Here is a 24,907-nt window from a genome sequence, read left to right on the forward strand (position 1 = left end):
ATCAAAATTGAAGGTGAAATCAGGAGCTTCACAGACAAAAAAAGGACTAAGGAAATTTATTACCACCAAACCAGCAATGCAAGAAATGCTAAAGGGTCTGCTGTAAAAAAAAAGAAATAGGAAGTGAAGAAGGAACACAGGGGTAAAGAATAAAAATGGCGACAAATAAGTACCTATCAATAATAACTTTAAATGTAAATGGATTAAATGTCCCAATCAAAAGACATAGGGTAACGGATTGGATAAGAAAACACTACCCATATATCTGCTGTCTACAAGAAACCCACCTCAGAAAAAAAGACGCACACAGACTGAGGGTGAAGGGATGGAAAAAGGTTTTTCAGGCGAATGGAAATGAAAAAAGAGCTGGGGTAGCAATACTTATATCTGACAAATTAGATCTCAAAATGAAGGACATAACAAGAGATAAGGAAGGCCACTTCATAATACTGTTGCGTTCTCTGAAATCTGTTTTCAGATATGCTCTTTTCTTTAGTAGGGAATTCTTTAAATGAGCACTGGTACCAGTATGCAATGATTTCCCCTTTGTTTTACTTTTCTGCCTGCCTGTGACTTTACTTTTACTCTTCCTTTTGGTTCTGGAACAGTACTTGCTGAGTTTAGTTTTCTCTTTCCACGTACATTATTATATTTTGGATTCTAATGTTGATTACACACTTTTCAAAAATGTTTATTCTGATTTCTTTTTTAGTCAGAAAAATCTTTCCAAAGTTGACCCATACATAGTGTATTTAGAAATTCCAGAATGTCTTCTAGACATTTTCTTTGGAAGGGAAAACCTAGCTACACCTGACTGAATACATGTTCTTCCTCATTTTTGGTGGTTGTTTAAATTATTCCCCCAACAGCAGAACTCTCAAAAATGATTCAAGCATAGGACACAATTTGATCTATCTTAATTCTCTAACATTATTTTCTTTTCATACTTAATGTAATCTGGCCTAGAGACTAGATGTGAAAGCCTCCACCTCATATTTGTGAAATTAGATTGGTACTATGTGTCTTTAATTGATTTTTACAGAAAGGAAGGGAGAGGCATAGAGAGTTAGAAAATGGATGAGAGAGAAATATCAATCAGCTGCCTCCTGTATGCCCTCTACTGGGGATCGAGCCCACAACCAAGGTACATGCCCTTGACTGGAATCAAACCCAGGATCTTTCAGTCCACGGGCTGATGCTCTGTCCACTGAGCCAAACCAGTTAGGGCTATATGTCTCTTTTGATAATTGTGAGAAATGTTAAAACTGCTATCTGTGAAAGCATATTAAAAAGTTATTTTTTGTATAATCTTACATAAGTAATTTGTATTTTTGTAAGCATATGACAAACTTATTATAAAGTAATTTGGGTCCTTAGGCCAATAGGATTGTGGATCATAGGTCAAGGGATCAGATAGGATCATTTCCTTAATTTCAATAAAATTTCAGTACAATTAGACTTGGACAGCTCTTTCTTCCAATTTTTTTTTTTAAATCCTCTCTATTGTTTTTTTTTTTTTTTTTTTTTTTTTTTAGAGAGGGTGGAGGGGAGAGAGCATGGGGGGAGAGAAAGAGAGGGAAACATCAATGTGAGAAAGACACATCAATTGGTTGCCTCCTGCACACACCCCAATCGGACCAGGGATTGAGCCTGCAACTGTGGTATTGCCTTTGACCGGGAACTGAATGAACTGAGACCCTACTTTTATATGGTCACTGGATGAATTAATACTTAGATAGCTTCCTTTTCCTCCAGGAGTTTTAATTCCTCTTTTCCTCCTTGAGGTTCTGAAAAACAAAGTGTCCTAGTGTTTTAGTAGATTTAACATTAGATGGTTCCCTTAGAGATGATTGGTAATTCATTCTGTCTTCTCTACTCATTTGTAAAATGGGGATATTTCACCTCTTCTCAAGGCATACATGTATTTAGAAAAAAACAATAACATATACAATTTCTATTTATTTATTTATTTATTTATTTATTTATTTATTTATTTATTTATTGTTTAAAGTATAACATATACAATTTCAAACAGGATTCCTTTTGTGTCCTAAATTGTATTGGTGTTGGCTGTAGTACCAAATGCACTAACTAGGCATTTTAATTAATAACTGGAAAATGCTTACCTTCCAGGGAACTTAAAGGAGGAGTCATTGTAAACAATACATGTACTTTTTCCTGTCTGACAGAATCTAGAAATGGAACAAAGTGAATAATTTCCAAGAGAAGGGCCATAAGCTGATAAAGTGTTATCGCTAACTTCAAGTTAATCATCAGACTCCTGTAACTTAAGATTCCTTATCTCCAAGGTGGTGATTAGCTTGAAATCACCACTTTGGAGGTAAGGAATCTGAGAATAAATATCTCACAGATCATTATAACACTGAGCTCACCTCTCCCTTTCTTTTTAAGATGAATAAATTTAGCTTGAGGAGAAGAGTGGGTAAAATTAATAAAGATACACCGTGGTGTTTCCATTCCAACAGAGAAAAGCTGTATTGATTTAAATAGCAATATTTGCAAATGAATGGAAATGTCATTCTCATGAATGAGTCTTAGAGTTTGGAGAGGCTAGCAGGCATCCTCAAACTATGGCCCGCGGGCCACATGCGGCCCGCCAAGGACATTTATCCGGCCCACCGGGTGCCGCTGCCTGTCCTGCTTAGCAGCCTACTTGTCCCGGGCCCCGCAGTGCGCATAGGAATTTGTTCATAGTTGTTTTTTTTTAAAACTATAGTCTGGCCCTCCAACGGTCTGAGGGACAGTGAACTGGCCCCCTGTTTAAAAAGTTTGAGGACCCCTGGGAGGCTGGGGAGCCTCTCTGTTCCCTCCACAGATTAGCTGTCTTCTCTTCTTTCCAGAGCTGTATTGTTTTACCTGGCAGGCACCCTTTCCAGGAGTGGTTGAGCCCACTTCCCACCCTTACTACAAGGGCACTGCCCAACCCCACCCTTTGTCTTCATTACCTCTGAGAATGTCCCACTTGGCCACTCTCTTGAATTTTGTTGCCCCCCTTCTAATATAAAGACGAGGTAGAAAAGCAGTGTGTCTGTGATTGCTAAATTATTCCCAGAGTTTGTTGTTACCCTTGGGGTTTGTCATGGGAACTCTTTGCTTCTCTGTTTCCCTAACATATTTTTTCAAGTTACTTAGAGGGAAAAAAGATATTGATTAGTACATTATTCAAGAAATCGATAAACCCTATGAAATATTGTCAGGCTAAATTAATGATTAAATTCTTTTTAAAAAATATTTTTTTATTAATTTCAGAGAATGGAGAGGGAGAAAGAGCTAGAAACATCAATGATGAGAGAGAATCATTGATTGGCTGCCTCCTGCAAGCCCCACATTGGGGATGAGCCTGAAACCTGAGCATATGCCCCAACCAGCAATCGAACCTTGACCTCCTGGTTCATAGGTCAACGCTCAACCATTGTGCCACACTCAGCAGGCAATGATTAAATTCTTACTCCGGAGAATCACCCGCCCAAATGGAGAATGGAAGTCTTATCATTGAAGATACCCTGAGAAGTTTGGACAACATAATCTTTGTTAAATTTCAGATTGTATTATTTAGGTGTGCTTCTAAATTGATCTTGTCACATTTACTTTCAATCGGATAAATCTGTATTAGAATATTTATTGCCAGATAGTTTGCCTTTTCTCTACAATATGGCTAGGTCTTTCTCGAAATCACTCTTTAGTCAAATTTTACTAAGCCATTAGGATAATTTAAAATTTTACAATAATGCACAACTTTAATGTATTGTATTGCTAACGTATACTTTTAAATTTAGATGAAATTTTTTACACTTGGCAATTTTGTTGCGATATTGTAAAGTTATGATTTCTGAATTATTTCAAAAAATCTATTTTTGTCAACTATTTGCTGGTAAGAGCTATGTGAATAAGGAAATACCCAGGTTTTAGATAAGAGGTTTTCTTGATATTTGCTTTCATTTCCTATTCTTCCATTCAACTCTTCTGTGACTTTGCATAAATTAACTACACCTCTGTGGTAGTTTCTTCCCATGTAAATCGGGAATGACACTTTCTCTCTGCTCCCTAGAGATAAGTAGATCTGTGGCTTAGGGTTTTAAAACTTTTGGATTCTGTGGCTCAGAGCTGCAGTGTCACTTCTAATATGTGTTACTAGATTTTCCAGTTAGTAAGCATTTCCACAAATCAGATTAAAAATGCATGGTACTGAATCACCATGTTTAATACAAGAAACGAAGTGTAAAGACCTTGACTGTTAAAATACTTACAAGATTAATAGTAGATTATTTCCAATCACATATACAAAGTTTAAAGGAAAACTGTTATGTTTCATGTTATTAATTCCATTTACTAGCCCCGATTGAATATTATGTCTTCTGCGTTGTCATATCAGCCAGGAAGCAGTCACCCTGTCTCTATAACTCTCTAAAGACTTTCACATGTAACTGTTATGGTTCTTCCCACAGAACTTTGTGGATGTGAAGTGTTTTCCATATCTGTCTCCCTTCTGCTTCCTGATGCCAGCAGCATGTATTTTTTTGTCCTTGATTTTTCTAGTAAGGCTGTTATTGACATGGTCTAAGACCATTGGCAGATCCGGGCTTACTGTGGCCGCTTCTGTAAATTGGGAGCAAAATAATGTTAATCTCTAGTTGTGTCAAGGAGTATACAAGGTAAAAGTACTGCATGTGCTAAGAATTACATAATATTCATTGGTTTTCCCCTCTGTGCCTCCACATTTTCATCTAGTACTCACCTAGGTAGAATAAAGTTACTCAATTTTAGTAAAATAAATGTTGAATGACTTTTTGCCTGGGCAGCTTACTTTTGAGAATACTGAATGGTCTGACCTGACTCTGAATACCTCTTGCTAATTTTGTGGTCTTGAACAGTTTCTTTAACTTCTCTAAATCAGAGGATCATAAGTTGTGGCCCATGGACCAAATCCAGTCCACTGCCAGTTTGTGTATGGTTCATGAGATAAGAATAGATTTTACATTTTTAAAATTTGAAAAAAGTAAAAAAAGAATAATATTTCATGACATAAAATTATATTAAATTCATAGTTTAGTATGCATAAAGAAAGTTTTAATGGAATACAGTCATGCTTATTAATTTATGTGTTATCTACTAGAGGCCTGGTGCACGAAATTCGTGCATGGGGTGGTGTCCCTCAGCCCAGCCTGCACCCACTCCAATCTGGGACCCCTTGAGGGATGTCAGACCGCCAATTTAGGCCCGATCCCAGTGTTGGACATCCCTCTCACAATCCAGGACTGCTGGCTCCCAACTGCCCTCCCCTGCAGGCCTGGTCCCCACCAACTGCCCTCCCCTGCAGGCCTGGTCCCCCCCAACTGCCATACCCTGCAGGCCTGGTCCCCACCAACTGCCCTCCCCTGCAGGCCTGGTCCCTCCCACAGCTCTCCCCTGCAGGCCTTCCCCCCCCCAACTGCTCTCCCCTGCTGGCCTAGTCTCCCCCAATTGCCCTCCTCTGCTGGCCTGGTCACCCCTAACTGCCCTCCCTGCTGGCCTGGTCCCCACAGCTGCCCTACCCTGCAGGCCTGGTCCCCCCCAACTGCCCTCCCCTGCAAGCCTGGGTCCCCCCCAACTGTCCTCCACTGAGGGCCTGATCCCTCCAACTGCCCTCCCCTGCAGGCCTGGTCCCTGCCAACTGCCCTCCCCTGCTGGCCTGGTCTCCCCCAACTTCCCTCCTCTGCTGGCCCGGTCACCCCAAACTACCCTCCCTGCTGGCCTGATCACCCACAACTGCCCACCCCTGCAGGCCTGGTCCCCCCCAACTGCCCTCTCCTGCAGGCCTGGGTCCCCCCCCCCCCCCCCCCCGCAACTGCTCTCCCCTGCAGGCCTGCCCTACCCTAACTGCCCTCCCCTGAAGTCCTGGTCCCCCCAACTGCCCTCCCCTGCTGACCTGGTCTCCCCCAACTGCTGTCCTCTGCTGGCTGGGTCACCCCTAACTGCCCTCCCTGCTGGCCTGATTGCTCACAACTGCCCTTCCTTGTAGGCCTGGTCCCTCCCAACTGCCCTCCCATGCAGGCCATCTTGTGGTCCACATGGGTGCAGCCATCTTTGACCACATGGAGGTGGCCATCTTGTGTCTTGGTGTGATGGTCAATTTGCATATTACTCTTTTATTAGATAGGATTACTTAAAATATTAATTAAATTTTTATTATTTAATTTTAATATTATTATATTTCTATTAGAATATTTTGGTATTCCTGATGTTCAAAGACCTCCCCAACATCCCCTCAACCAACTTTGCCATTTAATTTTCAGTTACTTTCCTTTATCTGACTATCTCTAGCTCAGCTATACATCCAATGACTTTTTTACACTTTTCCTCTTCTGTATCCCCCTTCATCTCCCATTTCCACATGCCAGGTTTAGTCCATCTTCCAAATCTAGTACCAGCATCACTCCCTTCACAGAATTCTTTTATTATTTGTATGTATACTATGCCACACAATCTCCCTTCCCCAACAACAAAAACAAACACAAAAGAATTTGGGAGGAAATTCTTTCTCCAGGACCTATGTGAGCATTTTATTTCTACATAGTAGAGCACACATCACTTTCTTGCTTGTGTTTTAATTATGCATATACTTCTTATCTGGACTCTTTCAGGGAAATACCATTGTTATTGATCTGTGTAGTCTTTACAGTACCCCAGATGTGTTTGCACATTGAAATACCTAATGTGTTTCTTTAAATGCATAAACTTTTCTTTTCTTCTGACTTTTTAAAGTATGGATTTTTGGCTCTTTTCAGACAGAATTCCTTGATATAAGCCAGCTGTCTTTCATTCATGACTTGGGACCAAAGGGCATGTAAGTTCCTGTGTTGGATCTTTAAAGAGAAGTATGAATATTTATGAGTATTAACATTGGATTTATCGGCATGCCAGGATGATGGAACTCATCTGGTTTTACTGGTAGCTTCTCCTCGTCAAAGGCAGAGCAACTGAGGGGATCTATGTAGGCAAACCAGAATATCTTGCTACAGTAAACAAAAGTAGCAATTGCTCTACCCTCTTTCTTACATGCCTACAGCACCAATTTTCTATAACCCCACAGTTGGACTGTTTAATACAGGTAACAAATATGATGTGGGATAATGTATTAAAAATCAAACATACTATATTATATATTTGAAAATCTCTAAGACAGTAGATCTTAAAAGTACTCATTATAAGAAAAATTTGTAACTAAAATGATGGATGCTAGCTAGAATTATTGTACTGATCAATCACTTCACATTATATACAAATATTGAATCACTGTATTGTATACTTAAAACTAATATAATGTTATACATTGAGTGGCCAGATTATTATGATCTCTGAACGCATAATAATCTGGCCACTCAGTATATATATATATGTGCATGAATTCGTGCATGGGTGGGATCTGGCCAGCCTGGCCAGGGGGAGGGGACATGGGCGGTTGGCCAGCTTGCCTGCTGGTCGAACTCCTGGTCTAGGGGACAATTTGCATATTAGCCTTTTATTATATAGGATATATACTGAGTGGCCAGATTATTATGCATTCAGAGATCATAATAATCTGGCCACTCAGTGTATGTCAATAATATCTCAATATAATGTTATATGTGAATATCTCAATTTTTAAAAACTCAAATATATAAGATCTCTTCTAATTGCTTACAAAAGTTAGCTGTTTATCACTCGTTTTCATGACTAAAAATAATCCTGTGCCAAAGGTATGTTATGTAACAAGATTTAAATTTACTTAATTATAACTTTCCTTCACAATATGAGAACTTGGTATGATAAAGAGCTTAACTTTTTAAAGTAAAGATCATTGTTAGTGGAGTACTTTGAGGATGAGCTGCTAGAGTACTCATCCTAGCAAATAGGGTACTGAGCTGTTTGAAGGTGAAGGAGGACAGAATAGGCAGGAAAGTTGTGAGAATAAAACAGTTTATTTAGTCCCAATTTGCAAGGTTGTCTTGGCCAAGAGTGAGTTGGAAATGTGAAGATGATGGGTTACCTTGATGTCTCTTTCAGAGAAGGCATGATAATGAAAAGATCCGGAGGACACAGGATACCTGGCTTGAATTGCTGTGGTCAGGGAAGAGCCTGCTACCGATGGTCAAGAAGGTAGGACTTAGGAGTTTGTGTATATTTTTTAATAAACTGGATATTTGGGGAATTTTTACATACTAGTTTTAAATTAAATTATAAATTATAAATCAGTTATAAATCCTTTGAAAGTCATAACAGAGGAAATTTTAAGTTCTAAGTTTCGTTATCTAGTTCCTAATATCAAACTCTACTATAAGGCCATAATAATCAAAACAGCATGGTACTGGTAGACAATCATACCTATAGATCAATGGAACAGAATAAAGAGCGCAGAAATAAATCCACATCTTTATGGTCAATTAATATTCTAGAAAGGAGGCAAAAACATACAATGGGGTAAAGCTAGACCATACTAAAGATAGACTATATATTTAATAAATGGTGATGAGAAAATTGTACAGATATGTACAAAAAATGAAACTAGATCACCATCACCTTCTTACACCATACACAAGAATAAATTTAAAATGAGTTAAAGTTTTAAATATAAGACTCAAAACCATAAAAATCCTAAAAGAAAATATAGGCAGTAAAATCTTGGATATTTCTTATAGCAATGTTTTTTCTGATATGTCTCCTCAGGCAAGGGAAACAAAAGAAAAAATAAACAAATGGGACTACATCAAACTGAAAAGTGTTTGCACAGCAAAGGAAACTATTAACAAAATAAAAAGAAAATCCACTGAATGGGAGAACATATTCTCCAATGACACATCTGATAAGGAGTTAATATCCAAAATTTGTAACAAACTTATAAAACTGAACACTAAAAACAAATAAACAATCCAATTTAAAAAATGGGCAAAGAACCTGAATAGACACTACTCTAAAGAGGACACACAGATGGCCACTAGACATATGAAAAGATGCTCAACATAGTGATAGAAATTAAAACCACGAGATATCACTTCAGACCTGTAAGAATGCTTACCATCAATAAATTAACAAACAACAAGTGTTGGTGAGCATGCAGAGAAAAGGGAACCCCCATGCATTCTTGGTGGGAATGCAGATTGGTAGTCACTGTGGAAAACCCTATGGAGTTACCTCAAAAAAATTAAAAATGGAACTGGCGTTTGACCCAGACATTCCATTTCTGGAAATATGTCCAAAGAAACTCAACACACTAATTTGAAAGAGCCACCATGTTCATTGCAGCATTATTTACAACTAGTAGCCCTGCGTACGAATCCATGTGCCAGTAGCTCACCAGTAGCTCGCTGCCACCTTCCAGTGCTCTCTGCCTGCTGCCCCACCCTCCTGTAGCTCCTCTCACTCCCCCTTCCCCCCACCCCCCTCATTGCTTGCTGCCCTGCCCCCTCCTGTAGCTCTCCACCTCCTGCTTGTAGCCAGTAGCTCGCTGCCACCCTCCCATAGTAGCTCTCTGCCCGCTGCCCCACCCTCCTGTAGCTCCCTCCACCCCCCCATCCCCTCATAGCTTGCTTCCCTGCCCCCCTCCTGTAGCTCTCCACTGCCTGCTTGTAGCTCACTGCCCCACCCTCCTACTAATCCGTGATCCAGTCGTTACTCAGTCGGTCGTTACGCTTCACGGTGTAACAACCATTTGCATATTACATCTTTATTATATAGGATTGCCAAGCTCTGGAAACAGCCCAAGTGCCACCAGTAGATGAGTGGTTAAAAGAGCTGTGGTACATTTACACAATAGAATACTACTCAGCTGTAAAAATAGGAGGAAATCTTACCTTTGGCAACAGCATTGATGGACTGGGAGATTATTATACTAAGTGAAATAAGTCAGTCAGAGAAAGACAAATACCATCTGATTCACTTATATGTGGAATCTAATGAACAAAATAAATTAACTAAATAGAAACAGATTCATGGATACAGAGAACAAATTGACAGTTGTTAGAGGAGAAAGGGCTTGGTGGGGGCTGGATAAAAAAAGATAAAGGGATTAAGAAGAAAAAAAAACACTCCAAAGTCATAGACACAGACAATAGTGTGGTGATTACCAGAGGGAAAGGAGTGTAGGGGGAGATAGAAGAGGGTAATTGGTGGATAAATGGTAATGGAAGAAGATTTGACTTTGGGTGGTAAACACACATTATAATATACAGATGATATATTTATAGACCTGAATCCTATATAATTTTATTAACCAATGTTACCCCATAAATTCACTTAAAAATATGGCCAATATCAAGTGTTGACAAAGATGTAGAAAAATCAGAACCCTCAGACATCGCTGGTGGAAATGTATAATGGTTCAGCCACTTTGGGAAACAGTTCCTCAAAATATTAATTACAGTTGCCATAGGCCCCAGCATTTCTACTCCTATGTGTTCACCCAAGACAATTGAAAAATATGTCTATATCAAAACTGTACATGACTGTACATAGCAGCATTATCCAGAAGAGCCCAAATGTGAAAACAACCCAAATGTCTATCAATTAATAAATGCTTAAATAAGAGGTGGTATTATAATACAATAGATTATTATTCAGCTATAAAAAGGAATGAAGTCTACTAATGGGTATGGGGTTTCTTTCTGGGTTGATGAAAATATCTGGAATTAGATGGCCATGATGGTTGCAAAATTTGGGAACACATTAAAAACCACTGAGTTGTATACCTTTAAAGGGTGAGTTCTTTGATATGTGAATTATATCTGAGAAACATTTTTAAACTTTTAATAAAAAAGAGTGTGTACTGATGCATACTATATCACGAAGCAACCTTGAAAATGTTGCAACAATAACTTACTGGGATTTTGAAAACAATACAAGAAATATATGCTATTTTAACCTTGAAAAAGATATATGAGCTCATGTGTAAATATGAAATTGAGCTGTGTTTGTGTTAAAAATATATAAACTTAAAATTGGGATCTATCTTTAAACATTAAGATACAGTGCCGCCCTAACCGGTTTGGCTCAGTGGGTAGAGCGTCAGCCTGCGGACTGAAGGGTCCCAGGTTCGATTCCGGTCAAGGGCATGTACCTTGGTTGCGGGCACATCCCCAGTAGGGGGCGTGCAGGAGGCAGCTGATCGATGTCTCTCTCTCTCATCGATGTTTCTAACTCTCTATCCCTCTCTCTTCCTCTCTGTAAAAAAATTAATAAAATATATTTAAAAAAAAAAGATACAGTGCCAACAAAAATATTAAATTGGGCTCTAATTTTGGGGGGTTTTGAAAGGATCAAAAAAATTAGAAGGAAAAAAATCAAAAGCTCAGATTAAAGAAATTTCAGTGTTATAAAAAAACAGTTTTACTACAATGAAAAAGGAAATAACACACTCTAAAATATTTTCTTTCAAATAAACTCTGGAACCTACATGAAGCTTTTTTAGATGGAATAGCCAGGGAAGGCCTAGCCGTGGAAGAACATCTGTGCAGAGCGTTGACTGACAAAAGGGGTCATCCATGGGAAGATCTGGAAGAAACAACTTCGAGGCAGAGGAATAGTGAATGCAGGAGCCCAAAGTAGAACAAGATTGTCAGGCTGAGGAACAGCCAGACACGGGAGGTGGGAGAGAAGAGTGGGAAATGAAGCTGAAAAGGTGATGGCTGGCTCATGTCCGCCCACCTGCATTTTAATGCCATAGCAGTAGTAGCATAGGCGGGAGGCATCTTGTTGGAACAGACCATCATCTCACCTGGTTTAGACCAAGAATATTCATAAAATTTCAGATTTATTGGTGCTGGGAACTGTGCTAAACAATGTCTGTGAATCATCTCAGTTAATCTGCACAGTCACATAGGAGCAGGGCATTGCTGTTACCCTCCTTTTATAGATTTAGGCTCAGCTGGCCAAGTTCACACAATCAGGCAGGTGGCAGAGCCGGAATTGGAGCTCAGGGAGGCTGACTGGAAGGCAGGTGCTTAATCCCTGCGCAGCTGGTGCTGACTCCCAAAAGGCTGATTGATGGATTACTTTTGTGTTACAAATCCTCTCATTAAGAAAAAAAAAAATCTATTAACAAAAGGACAAAAGAGAAAGGGAAGAAACCAGAAGAGTTTTAATGAATGGTGTAATTAAGAAAAGCTCCAAATAAAGGCCAGGAGTCAGTTTACCCTGATAGCTAATGACTGTTAAAAAGAACAACTACCTAGATGGTTTGGCTCAGTGGGTACAGCATTGGCTTGTGGACTGAAGGGTCCTGGGTTTGATTCCAGTTAAGGGCACATGCCCAGGTTGCAGGCTCGATTCCCAGTATGGGGTGTGCAGAAGGCAGCTGACCAATTATTCTCTCTCATCATTGATGTTTCTAACTCTCTCTTCCTCTCTGAAATCAATAAAACTATATTTAAAAAAAAAAAACAACTCATCATTGTCAAAACAGAAACCATTATCTTTTGAGTTCAGCTTTCAAAAATCCAGCTGTCACTACTAAACAATTCCATATATCTAGGCTGCCTCATCCTGAAGGGAGTCACCATTGATTTAGATACCACATGAGTGGCACCCTGCAGAGTTGAGCAGTGCCCTCTTGTCTCATTTCTGATGCCCAACAAGGCTGTTTGTAGCCTATTTGGAACCTGTGTGCAAATTAGAGAAAAGTGCCCCCTTCTGCAGGATGATGTGGCTTACACCAGTGCCCTCCTTCAGCAGGCATCCTTGTGCAGAGCACTTCACAGTGGTACCTGGTGGCCTGTTCCCAAGGACGTGTTTTGCAGCCCTTGGCCCTGGTGGTTAAGCCATGAGCCTGTGCTCTCAGGAGCATTTCTGAGGTTTATTCTGTCATGGGAGCTGGTTCACCTGGATATGGCACCATTCCATTGTCATCCCACACTGTTGTCTCTGGTGTGGAGTGCTGGCCAGGCTGGCTGTCATGCCATTCCAGTATCACAAGTCTGGTATGTTTGACTTTCTTCCCAGATTGGAAAGCCTGCCAGCTGTGGTTGTCAACGCCTGTCAGCAACATAGTAAGCCAGTTCTCTGGGCCTGTGCCGCATGTCTGTTCTCTAGCTTGCTTCAAAGTCAAGCTGAGAGAAGGTTCAGCAGAAAAAGAAGGAACTTTACCAGATATACGATCTATCTTCTCTCTTTTAGCCTTAACTGAGCTTTATCAGTTGGCAGCCACACGTCTGGACTTCCTCAGCCATGGCCATCAGAATCACTGAGTTACCATTTGCTATCATAACCTTGGCATTCATATTGAGCAGTATTGAGAAATCTTATAAAATGCATAATTTCTGCATTTGCTGAAAATTATTGAGATTATTATCCACTAGAGGCCCAGTGCATGAATTCGTGCACAGGTGGGGTCCCTCAGCCTGGCCAGCAATCAGGGCTGATTGGGGCCATCTTGCCCAGTCCCTGCCAGGGGAAGGGGCTGTGGAAGGTGGGCCGGCAGTAGGAGGTTGGCTGTGGGAGCGCACTGACCACCAGAGGGCAGCTCCTGTGTTGAGCGCCTGCCCCCTAGTGGTCAGTGCGTGTCATAGCAACCAGTCAACCAGTTGTTTGGTTGACCAGTCATTCAGTTGACCAGTCATAATGGTTGCTTAGGCTTTTATATGTATACTAGAGGCCCAATGCATGAAATTCATGCAAGAGGAGGCCTTCCTTCCCCCAGCTGCCGGCACCGGCTTCCCTCTGGCAACCAGGACCTGGGCTTCCCTCCAGTCACTTGCAGTCACCTGGGACCCGAACTTCCCTCGCAGCCCCGGCTTTGTCCAGAAGGACGTCCAATCTACTTTGCATATTATGCTTTTATTATTATAGATATACTAGAGGCCCAGTGCACGAAATTCGTGCATGTGGGGGGTAGGGGTCCCTCAGCCCAGCCTGCACCCTCTCCAATCTGGGACCCCTCGGGGGATGTCTGGGGATTGGGCCTAAACCGGCAGTCAGACATCCCTCTCACAATCCGGGACCACTGGCTCCTAACCGCTCACCTGCCCTAGCCACTCTGCCTGCCTGCCTGATTGCCCCTTACTGCTCTGCCTGCCTGCCTGATCACCCCTAACTGCCTCTGCCTCAGCCCTGCCACTGGGTCTTTGTCTGGAAGGACATCTGAAAGGATATCTGGAAGACGTCAGTCTATCTGGTCTAATTAGCATATTACCCTTTTATTAGTATAGATTATGTTGTTCAGTTGCCTTGTGTTCAGGTCTCAAATGAGAAACTTCCTTTGGGATTTAGCTTTTTGGGTGCAAGACTTCTTTATTTCTTTAGCTTACTCATTTGATAAGAAAAACTTGGGAAACCGTGGTGTGCCATCACCATAATTATACTAGCACTGTGGTTAGGTGTTTGCTTTCTGTGACCTTGATTTTTTTCCTTTTTTTTTTTTTAAACAATATCACCTGTATGTCCTTTACTGTCAGTTATCCACAGTCCATTCCACCCACTTTTATTAGAGGGAGGCAGCCTACATATTAAAAAAATATATATATATTTGTATACATTGAATCCCAAATTATAAAGCCACTAAAACATAATGTGGTTAGCAATTTCAGTAAAGGTTTACTGTAGATTTATTTCAAATTCTGAGTTTCCATATGCATGTATAATATTACTTAATTTATGTGCAGGTGTTCTGGCCTTACTTAACCCATCATGTGCTTCACTTTGCCTAATATGTGATACAATATAACTGTTGTTACTTTATTCAGTTATATGCTGAATCCTTTGGTCATTCCACAGTTGCAGGTAAAAATGGAGTTACATGCAGCATGACTAAGTCGCCATTTGTTTTTATTTGATATCAGTCCCATTCTCTCTGTCTTGCTCTTTCCACTCTCAGTGCCACGCGTACCATCTGCATCCTTCCTAAGCAGAGCGGCCCTAACATAGGCAACCCCTCTGAGCTTGTTAGACACAGACTCTCAGGCCCTGCCCCCGACCTCCTGAATCCGACTCTGCTTTTGAGAGGATCCCCAGGTGCTGCATATCCACAGTAAAGTGTAAGAAGAGCTGTTCTGTATTATTACAGCAACTTGCTAACTGCCGCACCACATCCCTCTTTCTCCTCCATACCTTTTTTTCTTTTTCTTTTTTGAAACATAGTGCCAATGATATTATTGTCCTATGGCCTTGGCAGGACATGAGGATTCCCTTATTTAAAAAAAAAAAAAGCATTGATGTTTGTTTTAAATACAAATGGTTAGGCCTTTTTAATGGATCTTTGGTGGGGCCTTGGACTCTATTATTTTTAACAAAAATCTTAAGAGATTCTGATGATCAGGCACGTTTAGAAAGCACTGGTTCCCTGAGATAAAATCAACCTTCTTGGCCCCCAGGCCCTCCTCAGTGCGGCTTTTGCCCATTTTCCCTTCCTACTCTCTCTGAGACCCTGGCCTCACCAAACTGTCTCCCAACACATGCAGCACCTCCAGAGCTCGGGGCCCTGCTCGCTCTTCCCTCCCTGTGGGATGGACACCGACTACCGACTTGGGGCTCTCTGCGAGGGGTCCTTCCTGGCCTCGCACAGACTCCGCCTCTTTGGGAGACCACCACCAGTGTGCTCTCTTAGTAGAACTAAGGACTCCCTCCTCCCACCTATCACTGTTTGCTCTTCTTTTCTGATACCTGTCCCATTCAGCCTGGAATTATCGTTGCTTGTGCCCCACAGGCCTAGTAAGATCCTTTGAGAAGATGTATGACTTATCTTTGTGCTGTTTCTACCTCTACCCTAACGCCTACTTTGTCATTGTACTTTTCTATTATGAAGCTCTTAAGCATATATTGAATGGAAATATGCTTTTGAGAGATCATGTCCCATTGAACATCATTTAATAATGCTCCCTAAAAATTGCAAATAATTTGAAATGAGCAACAGAATATGCAGAGTGTTGGGTGCTTACTAGATTTTTTAAAAGGGGGATTATACTTACTGAGAAACTTATTTGCCTCTTCAATGTTAGTTTATTTTAGCAAACACCAACACATTCCATTCTCCCAACAGCTGGGGCTCCCGCTGTACACCCTGCAAACACTCCCTCCCCTTGGCAGGGGTGCTGTTCCAGGCTTCTTCGTCCTTGGTGTTTAAAAAGAGAGTGAATTATTTTTTTGTTGTGTTGTTGTCCCATTGTGGTTTTTATTTATTTTTATTTTTTTTCCCTTTTTAAATGTTATATTATTATTATTATTTTTTAACAATACACAAAATAAATCAGTCTCTATGCGGGCTCCACTTTCGGTCCTCGGGTATCAGGGTTCTCGCCTGCGAGTTTTCCGTTGATTATTCAGGAAGTTGTTCTGTATTTTAGTTGTAATTCCAGTTTGTTCCTCGGAGCACGTCCGTGCAGCATCCACTTACTCTGCCATGTCTAATCCCTCTCATTGTGGTTTTAAAAACCGAATCCCCGATGTAAAAATAAAATTGTCTGCTGCCTGCGAGTGTGTTTACTTCAGACTTGTCGTATACTTCGTTCTTTTTGTCTCAGTAATTCGGCACAACTTTAAAAATCTCCTCCCAGGTGGTTGATAGTGAAAGATTCCTTTTTACTGTACATGAAGCCAGACAATGGAGCCATCGCGTTCGTCCTGCTGGTGGATAAAGAATTCAGAATTAAGGTGGGAAAGAAGGAGACAGACACGAAATACGGACTCCGAATTGATAACCTTTCAAGGTAGAAATTTCAACTATTTTTAAAAGAGTAAATATTTGTTGGTAAAAAAAAAATACACTTTTACCAAAATCTCTTAAAGACAAAGTCTTTCTCCCAACCTTAAATAAAGGAAGTAAAATACATGTTTGAAATTTTTCATTTAGAACTTACCCTCAATCAAAAGTAATGAAACTACTTTTTCTTTTAATCAATTTTTAAGAAGATCTTTTGTGCAACAGTCAGAATAGACTGTCCTGTGTGTTGATATATGCCAATTTTAATGAAATTGACTACTCAATAATACCATTTTGCCAAATAGATAAATTAAGAAATGATAGAATGATATAGTTCATTTTTTAAAAAAACATAAAATTTTACTTTATGAATTGATATCCTTTACCAAAACATGATGATTTGATTTAGAAAAATTCTGTTGACGCATAGATTTTTAAGAAACATACCTTGAAAGGATACTCAAGTGTACATTTATCATAGATTTTATTAATGTGTATGTGTATATTGATAAGTATGTTTTTTCCTGAAATATTGTAGTTATATAATATATGTGTGTCTTTCTCTCTATATACATTTGTTTCCATAAAATTCAGCCTCATGTATATGGATATACATACATTTCTGTCTTTACTCAGATTGACTGGCGTAGAGATACAGATACACCCTTGCTAACATACATTTGCACACGTGTGAGTGTGTAAAAGATTTGGAACTTCCTTATCTCTTTTGACAATGGAAGGTTCAGGATTGGTTATTGCAAATGCAAAGGTGTTGCCATGGCGCCTGCTTCCTGTACAGTTTCTATTTTGGGGAGGGCCATGGACATCAGGCCACAATTCCCACTGGTCCCTGTAACAGCTCTCTGCACCAGTCTGTGGGACCAGGGGTCTGGAATATGCCATTTTGCTTGGCTTTGGTGAATTCAGAGTAGGGAAGGAATTACTCTCCTAAAATACAATCAGGATGTTTCCAGAAGCTGAGGAAACAGACATCAGGCACTACAAAGGGAAATGACCTCTACTGGAGCCAGCAACTAAGTAACACGGAGACACAGGTCCTCGCCTTAAACCTTTTTCATTATCCTCCTTACAGTCTAGCACACCTCCAGGACTATAGTAAGTACCTTATACATGGTTGCATGGGTGAATAAGTAGCCTGAAAATTTGTTTTTGCTACACTGACTATATTTTACAATCTTGCCAAAAATGTTTACAAGTCTGCTTTTCTTATTTAAGTAAGATGCTGTTTACTTAAAATTTTCAACTTATGTCTGTAGTACCAAAACAAAACAGGGCATGGTTCAGTCTTAAATTTGTTTAAAAAGACAGAACACAGAGTGACCATCCTTCTCCACATTTTGCTTTTCTTTGAAGGACACTTATTTTAAAATGCAACAGCTATAGACATGCTCGGTTGTGGGCAGGAGCTATAGAAGAATTCATCCAGAAATATGGCAGCAACTTTCTCAAAGATCACCGATTTGGGTCATATGCTACTCTCCAAGAGAACATTTTAGCTAAATGGTAAGATTTTTTTTGGTCTAAGACTGTCAGGGCAGTCATGGATGGCATCAATTTCCCTAGAGTCAGTTTTCAAAGCTGTGAAAAGATGTAATGCATTATACCTAACAAAGGCCTTTCTTTATAGGACTACCTGAGCATCGATTAGTTTTTCAATTTTTGTTTTTAAGATATTTTATAATGAGCTTTCAAATAGCCAGTTTTAGATTTTGAAGTTTGATTTTAAAAACTAACTATAAATTTTCTGAATAATGCAAATGGAAGATTTATTTAAGTCGTTAGCCATGATTTAAGAAAAAGAATTTACTTGCTGAATATTTCTTTTAAATATATTTTATTGATTTCAGAGAGGAAGGGAGAGGGGGAGAAAGATGATGAGAGAGAATCATTGGTTTGCTGCCTCCTGCACACCCCACACCGGGATCAAGCCCACAACCCAGACATGTCCCTTGACCAGGAATCGAATCATGACCTCCTGGTTCATAAGTCAACACTCAACTACTGAGCAACACTGGCCAGGCCTGGCTATTTCTTTTAATTAAAATCATTCTTAGCATGTTTTTCTATCCATGGATTTAAAACAGTTCTGTTTTCAGTCTCCAAAGAACAACTGTGAGTGAGTTCAAGAGAATAGGACAGTTCATTTGACCCCGTGTGAACATGATACCAATCAATTGTTGCTTACCTCTGTCTATTGTACTTCCTATGTAGCAGGTGGTATTCTCAGTCCCTGTTTTCCACTTACAGAAAGTTAACTGGTGGTTGTGTAGGGACTCTTGGCAGTAGCTTCCATCTTTGGCTTTCCCATAAGATATGTGTCTTTTCCTCTGATGTTGTTGTAAAACAAAAAACCCCACACATACACAAATGAAAGAAACAAAACAAAAAACACTTGTCTTTCAGGTATGTTAATGCCAAAGGATATTTTGAAGATATTGCAAACGCGATGGAGGAGGCAAAAGAAGAGATTTTTATCACAGATTGGTGGTTAGTATTTGTCCCTGGGGATGGTGTTTGGAGTCTCTGTGTTTAGGAATGTACAAGAGTGTTTGTTGTGCTGTCCCAGAGTCACACATTATGAAAACCAGCAGTCCCCACAGATGGTCTGGCCGAAGTCTCTACCAATTAACTCTAATAGCCTCCAGTGAAAGGTCTTTTCAAAACACTTGGCACCTAAATATATTCTTAAAATATTTAGCTTGAACAATACTGTACTTGTCTTTCTAGTTGGAAGCAGACACTCAGTATTCATTTTAGTAGAGATTATGTTGCAATGCAAATATAGTTGTAGAGGTAGTGGAAAATGATCGTCCTTGGGTAGTTTTTTCTCATTTTGGTATGTCTGTCACTAGATCCAGTGAATATAATTCCTCTGAATTATCCCTTTGAAATTGGAATAGTTCCATGTGCCCATTACTATTAAAATGTTCTTGTTAATGACTAGCCTGGTCAGCTTTTTTGGAGACATGTCAGGTTTCAATTGTCTGACCCACCCTTAAAAACATCCATGAGAGTTATGATGCTTGTTAAAGCCACTAGAAGTCTCATATCTAAAACTCATTTAGCTACTGGGAAATTTGACTCCTGAAGTTGGTGTAGGCTTTGTAGTGTGACTTTAGCTCCAATTACCTACCTGCCTGGACCATTAAGAATGACTGCAGATGTCAACATTGACTGCAGTGGAAATAAAAACATTTAAAATGTGTTTTTCTTCTAATATCTTAAGTTGCTTAAGATGCCCCTATTTTTCCCTATCCTGTTTCTTTCCAAATGCTACCTTATACATATAGGGAATGTGAAAATATCGTCATAATATTTTCCCTCTTGATTCTAGACTTGGGGGCAAAAAGGAGAGTAGTTAGGAATGTGAACTCATCTTTTTCTACGCTTTGCCTCAGTGATGTGAAACTCTATCATGCAGTGGTTCTCAACCTTTCTAATGCCGCGACCCTTTAATACAGTTCCTCATGTTGTGGTGACCCCCAACCATAAAATTATTTTTGTTGCTACTTCATAACTGTAATTTTGCTACTGTTATGAATCGTAATGTAAATATCTGTGTTTTCCAATGGTCTTAGGCGACCCTGCTAGCGGTTCTCAACCTGTCGTGACCCACAGGTTGAGAAACGCTGCTGTAGAGCCTAAGACCATCGGAAAACACAGATATTTACATTACGATTAATAACAGTAGCAAAATTACAGTTATGAAGTAGCAACAAAAATAATTTTATGGTTGGGGGTCACCACAACATGAGGAACTGTATTAAAGGGTCGCGGCATTAGAAAGGTTGAGAACCACTGGCTAGAGCATGCTTTCCCAATATGGGCACTACTGACATTTGGGGCCAGATAATTCTTAGTTATGGGGTGTTGTTCTGTGCATTGTGGGATGTTTAGCACCATCGGTATCCCTGGTATCACTAGATGACAACAGCAAGATCCCAGTGGTAATCATGTGTGTCTTTAGACTTTGCCAAATGTCCCCTGGGAGGCAAAGTCCCTCTGGGCTGAGAATCATTGATCTAGAATTATCAGATAAGGTATGTGATGGTCAGCATGGCTACAAATCATTTATTCTCATATTGATGGAGGAGCTTCTTCTTGGACTTTACTAGTATATTCTTGACAATTTTTGTCTCATTAGTCAATTACCAGGAATAAAATAAAGTTTCCTGCTTAGGAGCTATTTCTTTGGTTGATATTTTCTAAACACGAGAATTCATTCAATTTTAATGTCGTACTATAGTCCTTGAAAAAAATATTTCTGAAAGTTTGACGAAGACATGAAAGAGAATGAAAAAAGTTTTTCCATTGAGCCCATGTTCTCATGTTTTATGCAAGAATATAATATCTCTTTTGAAGGTGGTGAATACCAAAGTACAGACTTACATTTAAACATTTAAAGAGATGGAACCCTGACTGTTTTCTCTTCTACTGTCAGCAAAAATATGAATCAGAACGTTACTTCTTTTTCATGGCTTCTCTAAGATAACATCTTACTACAACACTCCCTTTGAAATAAAACCTTTGCAGTAACTTCCCTCAGAACATGTGAAGAAAATTCTTGTCATGCAAAGATATTGCAAAAGGGAGCATTCAAAAGCTTAACCAAACCCTGATATGTCTAGAGCTGAGAGAGAAATAAGCATAGTTAGAAAAAACACATGCCCTTTAGAAACTTCTGATTAATTCAAGAGACATCATATACTTAAGTGAAAATGGTATTAATATGTTTCTAAAGCAATTATTATGCAAGCAAAGGGAGATATAGTGACGTGAGAAATAACCCCGGGAGCTAGAATTACTCAGTTCCTTTGTTCATTAACTTGACTACCTATCCATTCATTTGCTAATTCATTCATTCATTCATTCCAAGGCTATTTAGTGAGCATGAGCTCTGTGACTGGTACTGACCTAGGCCATGTTCATATAAAAATGAGTGAGAACCAGCTTCTACCCTGGAACAACATAGAGTCAGGAAGTCATACATAAAACACAGATTGGGGAAAACTCAGTGATGAAGATCAACACAGCAGAAGACAGGGAGGGGTAATGGCTGAGCCTGCAGGAGGGGGCTCTGGAAGCTTCACAGAAGAGAATGCTGGGCTGGAGACTGGGGCCTGGGGATGGAGTTGGTGAGAAGAAAACAGGCGAACGTTTTAGGCAAAGGGACAGCCAAGACCAAGGCATAGGGGTGTGAGAGAGCACAGCAGTTTTGGAGGAGGGTGGAGGTTTTATGAATAGGGTAAGCATAGCATTCTTTGGGATGTTTAGACCTGAAACCACAAAAATCCTGGAAGAAAACATAGGCAGTAAAATCTCAGACATTTCCCATTGCAACATTTTTTCTGATCTATCACCTCTGGCAATATTTGTGTTTATATTTTTATTTTAAAAAAATCTTTATTGTTGAAAGTATTACATATGTCCCCCCTTTTCCCCATTGACCTCTTCCAGCCTACCCCTGTCCCCTACCCCAGGCCTTTACCACCCCATTGTTGTGTCCATGGGTTATACATATGTGCATACAGGTTCCTTGGTTGATCTTCCCATCCACCCACCCTCCCCTGCCTTTCCTCTGAGGTTTGACAGTCTGTTTGATGCTTCTATGTCTCTGGATCTATTTTTGTTCATCAGTTTATGTTGTTCATTAGATTCCACAATGAATGAGGTCATGTGATTCTTATCTTTCTCTGATTGGCTTATTTTGCTTAGGGTAATGCTCTCCAGGTCCATTCATGCTGTAGCAAATGGTAAGAGTTCTTTCTTTTTTGCAGCTATATAGTATTCCATTGTGTAGATGTACCATCGTGTTTAATCCACTCATCTTCTGATGTGCACGTAGGCTATTTCAAAATCTTAGCTATTGTAAATTGCGTCGCTATGAACATATGGGTGGTGAGGATACAGAGAAAAGGGAACCCTCATGCACTGCTGTTGGGAATGCAGACTGGTGCAGCCATTATGGAAAACAGTATGGAGTTTTCTCAAAAAATTAAAAATGGAAATGCCATTGACCCAGTGATCCCACTTCTAGGAATATAGCCTAAGAAATCAGAAACACCAATATCTGTGTTTTTAATGTCAGATTTGTTTTCAAAGCCTTTGCAGTGCTGTTCAGCTCCGTCCCCCATGTGCTCCACCTGGTGGCCAGTTTGGGCAGTGGTCTATTTTTTCAGTTCTCAAACTTTCTGGCATAATAGAGTGTGGGTCAAAAGTAGGATTACAGTTCATAAATAACACAATAATTAATAAATAACAATACAGAAACAAAAACTCTATGTTTTGCATATTCACAACTATAAACCTACTTTTGCCCTACCCTGTATTTAGGATCAAATCCATGCATTGGCAGCTTGGGAGTGAGCTGGAATCACAAACATATTTATAGGGCTGCTTTCCTGCGCTCTTCTCTCTCCGTGATCCCCCCACTAATTTTGGGTTTCCTGTGGCTTCCCTTTTGCTACCACTTCTATCACTGCCAACGATCCCATTCTTTCTCCTCAAGCCTGAACTAGAGGATTTCTCCTGGAGTCTCTCTACCTTTTCCAGGTTCTCTCTCCAGTGTGAGGAATCAAAAGGGGAAAAAAACCCAAAATCCAAAAAACAGTAATGGTAAAATCACCACTGGTTAGATGGTATATCAAATTCTGTTCTTCCTCAATACTGTGTCTTCCATTGCATGATTACTCTGTATCTCTCCATTTATTTGGATCTTATTTAACTTCTCTCAGCAGTGTTTTGTACTTTCTGTACTCAGGTCTAACACACATTCTGTTAAATTTTTCACTAATTGATGTTATTGTAAATGGTATTTTTTAAAATTAATGTTTCAATTATTCCTTGCTGGAATATAGAAATACAACTGATTTTTAAATATTAATCTTATGCACTGCAACCTTGCTTCATTCACTTATTAGTGCAAGTAGCTTCTTTTTATAGATACCTTCGGATTTTCTTCATAGGTGATCATGTGATGTATGAATAAAGACAGTTTTACTTTTTCCTTTCTGATCTGTATGTATTTTATTTTATTTTATTTTATTGCCTTATTGCATTGGCTAGGATCATCAGTAAAATGTTGAATAGAAGTGATAAGAAGGGACATCTTTGCCTTGTTCTCAGTCTTAGGGCAAAAGCATCTAGTCTTTCATTATCATGCTTTATGTAGAGTTTTTATAGGTACCTCTTATTACTTTGAGGAAATTTCTTTCTACTTGGAATTTATTTTATTGTGAATGGATATTAAAATTTGTCAAAACTTTCATCTGCATTTATTAAAATAATCATATTTTCTATTAATGTGATGAATTGCATTGACTGATTTTCAGCTTTTAACCAAGCCTTGCTTTCTTAGGGTAACCCCACTTTGTCATGGTCTATTATCTTTTTTATAAGATGTGGAATTTCGATAAAGGTTTTTACCTCTATTATCATTAGAGATATTGTTCTTAATTTTTTTTTCTTAAAGTATCTTTGTTTGGTTTTGGTATTAGTTAGTGTTCCCATCCTTTGTTTCCTGAAAGAGTTTGGGTAGGATTTATATTATTTATTTCTTACATATTTTATAGAATTTTAAAAATAAAGTTCTTGGGGTCTGTAGTTTTCTTTGTGGGAAAGTTTTACATTATGAATATAATATTTTAATAGATACAAAGTTAGAGTCTTAATTTCTTTTTTTAATTTAATAAATCTTTATTGTTCAGATTATTACAATTGTTCCTCTTTTTTACCCCCATAGCTCCCCTCCACCCGGTTCCCACCCCACCCTCTGCCCTTACCTCCCCGCCACTGTCCTCATCCATAGGTGTACGATTTTTGTCCAGTCTCTTCCCACACCCCCCATACCCCTTTCCCCCTGAGAATTATCAGTCCACTCCCATTCTATGCCCCTGATTCTATTATATTCACCAGATTATTCTGTTCATCAGATTTTTTATTCACTCGATTTTTAGATTCATTTGTTGATAGATATGTATTTGTTGTTCATAATTTTTATCTTTACCTTTTTCTTCTTCTTCCTCTTCTTAAAGATTACCTTACAGCATTTCATATAATACTGGTTTGGCGGTGATGAACTCCTTTAGCTTTTTCTTATCTGTGAAGCTCTTTATCTGACCTTTAATTCTGAATGATAGCTTTGCTGGGTAGAGTAATCTTGGTTGTAGGTCCTTGCTATTCATCACTTTGAATATTTCTTGCCACTCCTGTTTGGCCTGCATAGTT

At 39.4% G+C, this 24,907-nt stretch overlaps 1 protein-coding gene across 4 annotated transcripts in view; it reads left to right on the forward strand.

The window, feature by feature from the left end:
• The window catches only part of PLD1 (phospholipase D1), a 156,173-nt gene that overhangs the window by 40,923 nt on the left and 90,343 nt on the right, over positions 1-24,907 (forward strand). For 3 of the 4 annotated variants that reach the window (XM_080657756.1, XM_080657758.1, XM_080657757.1), the window contains exons 7-11: positions 6,786-6,844; positions 8,044-8,136; positions 16,515-16,667; positions 18,035-18,184; positions 19,085-19,168. In XM_080657756.1, the coding sequence (XP_080513882.1) occupies positions 6,786-6,844; positions 8,044-8,136; positions 16,515-16,667; positions 18,035-18,184; positions 19,085-19,168 (539 nt within the window). The remainder of the gene's footprint in view (positions 1-6,785; positions 6,845-8,043; positions 8,137-16,514; positions 16,668-18,034; positions 18,185-19,084; positions 19,169-24,907) is intronic. The other variant, XM_080657759.1, reaches the window with a different exon arrangement.

This window comes from Plecotus auritus (assembly GCF_963455305.1).
Source record: "Plecotus auritus genome assembly, chromosome: 2".
NCBI lineage: Eukaryota > Metazoa > Chordata > Mammalia > Chiroptera > Vespertilionidae > Plecotus > Plecotus auritus.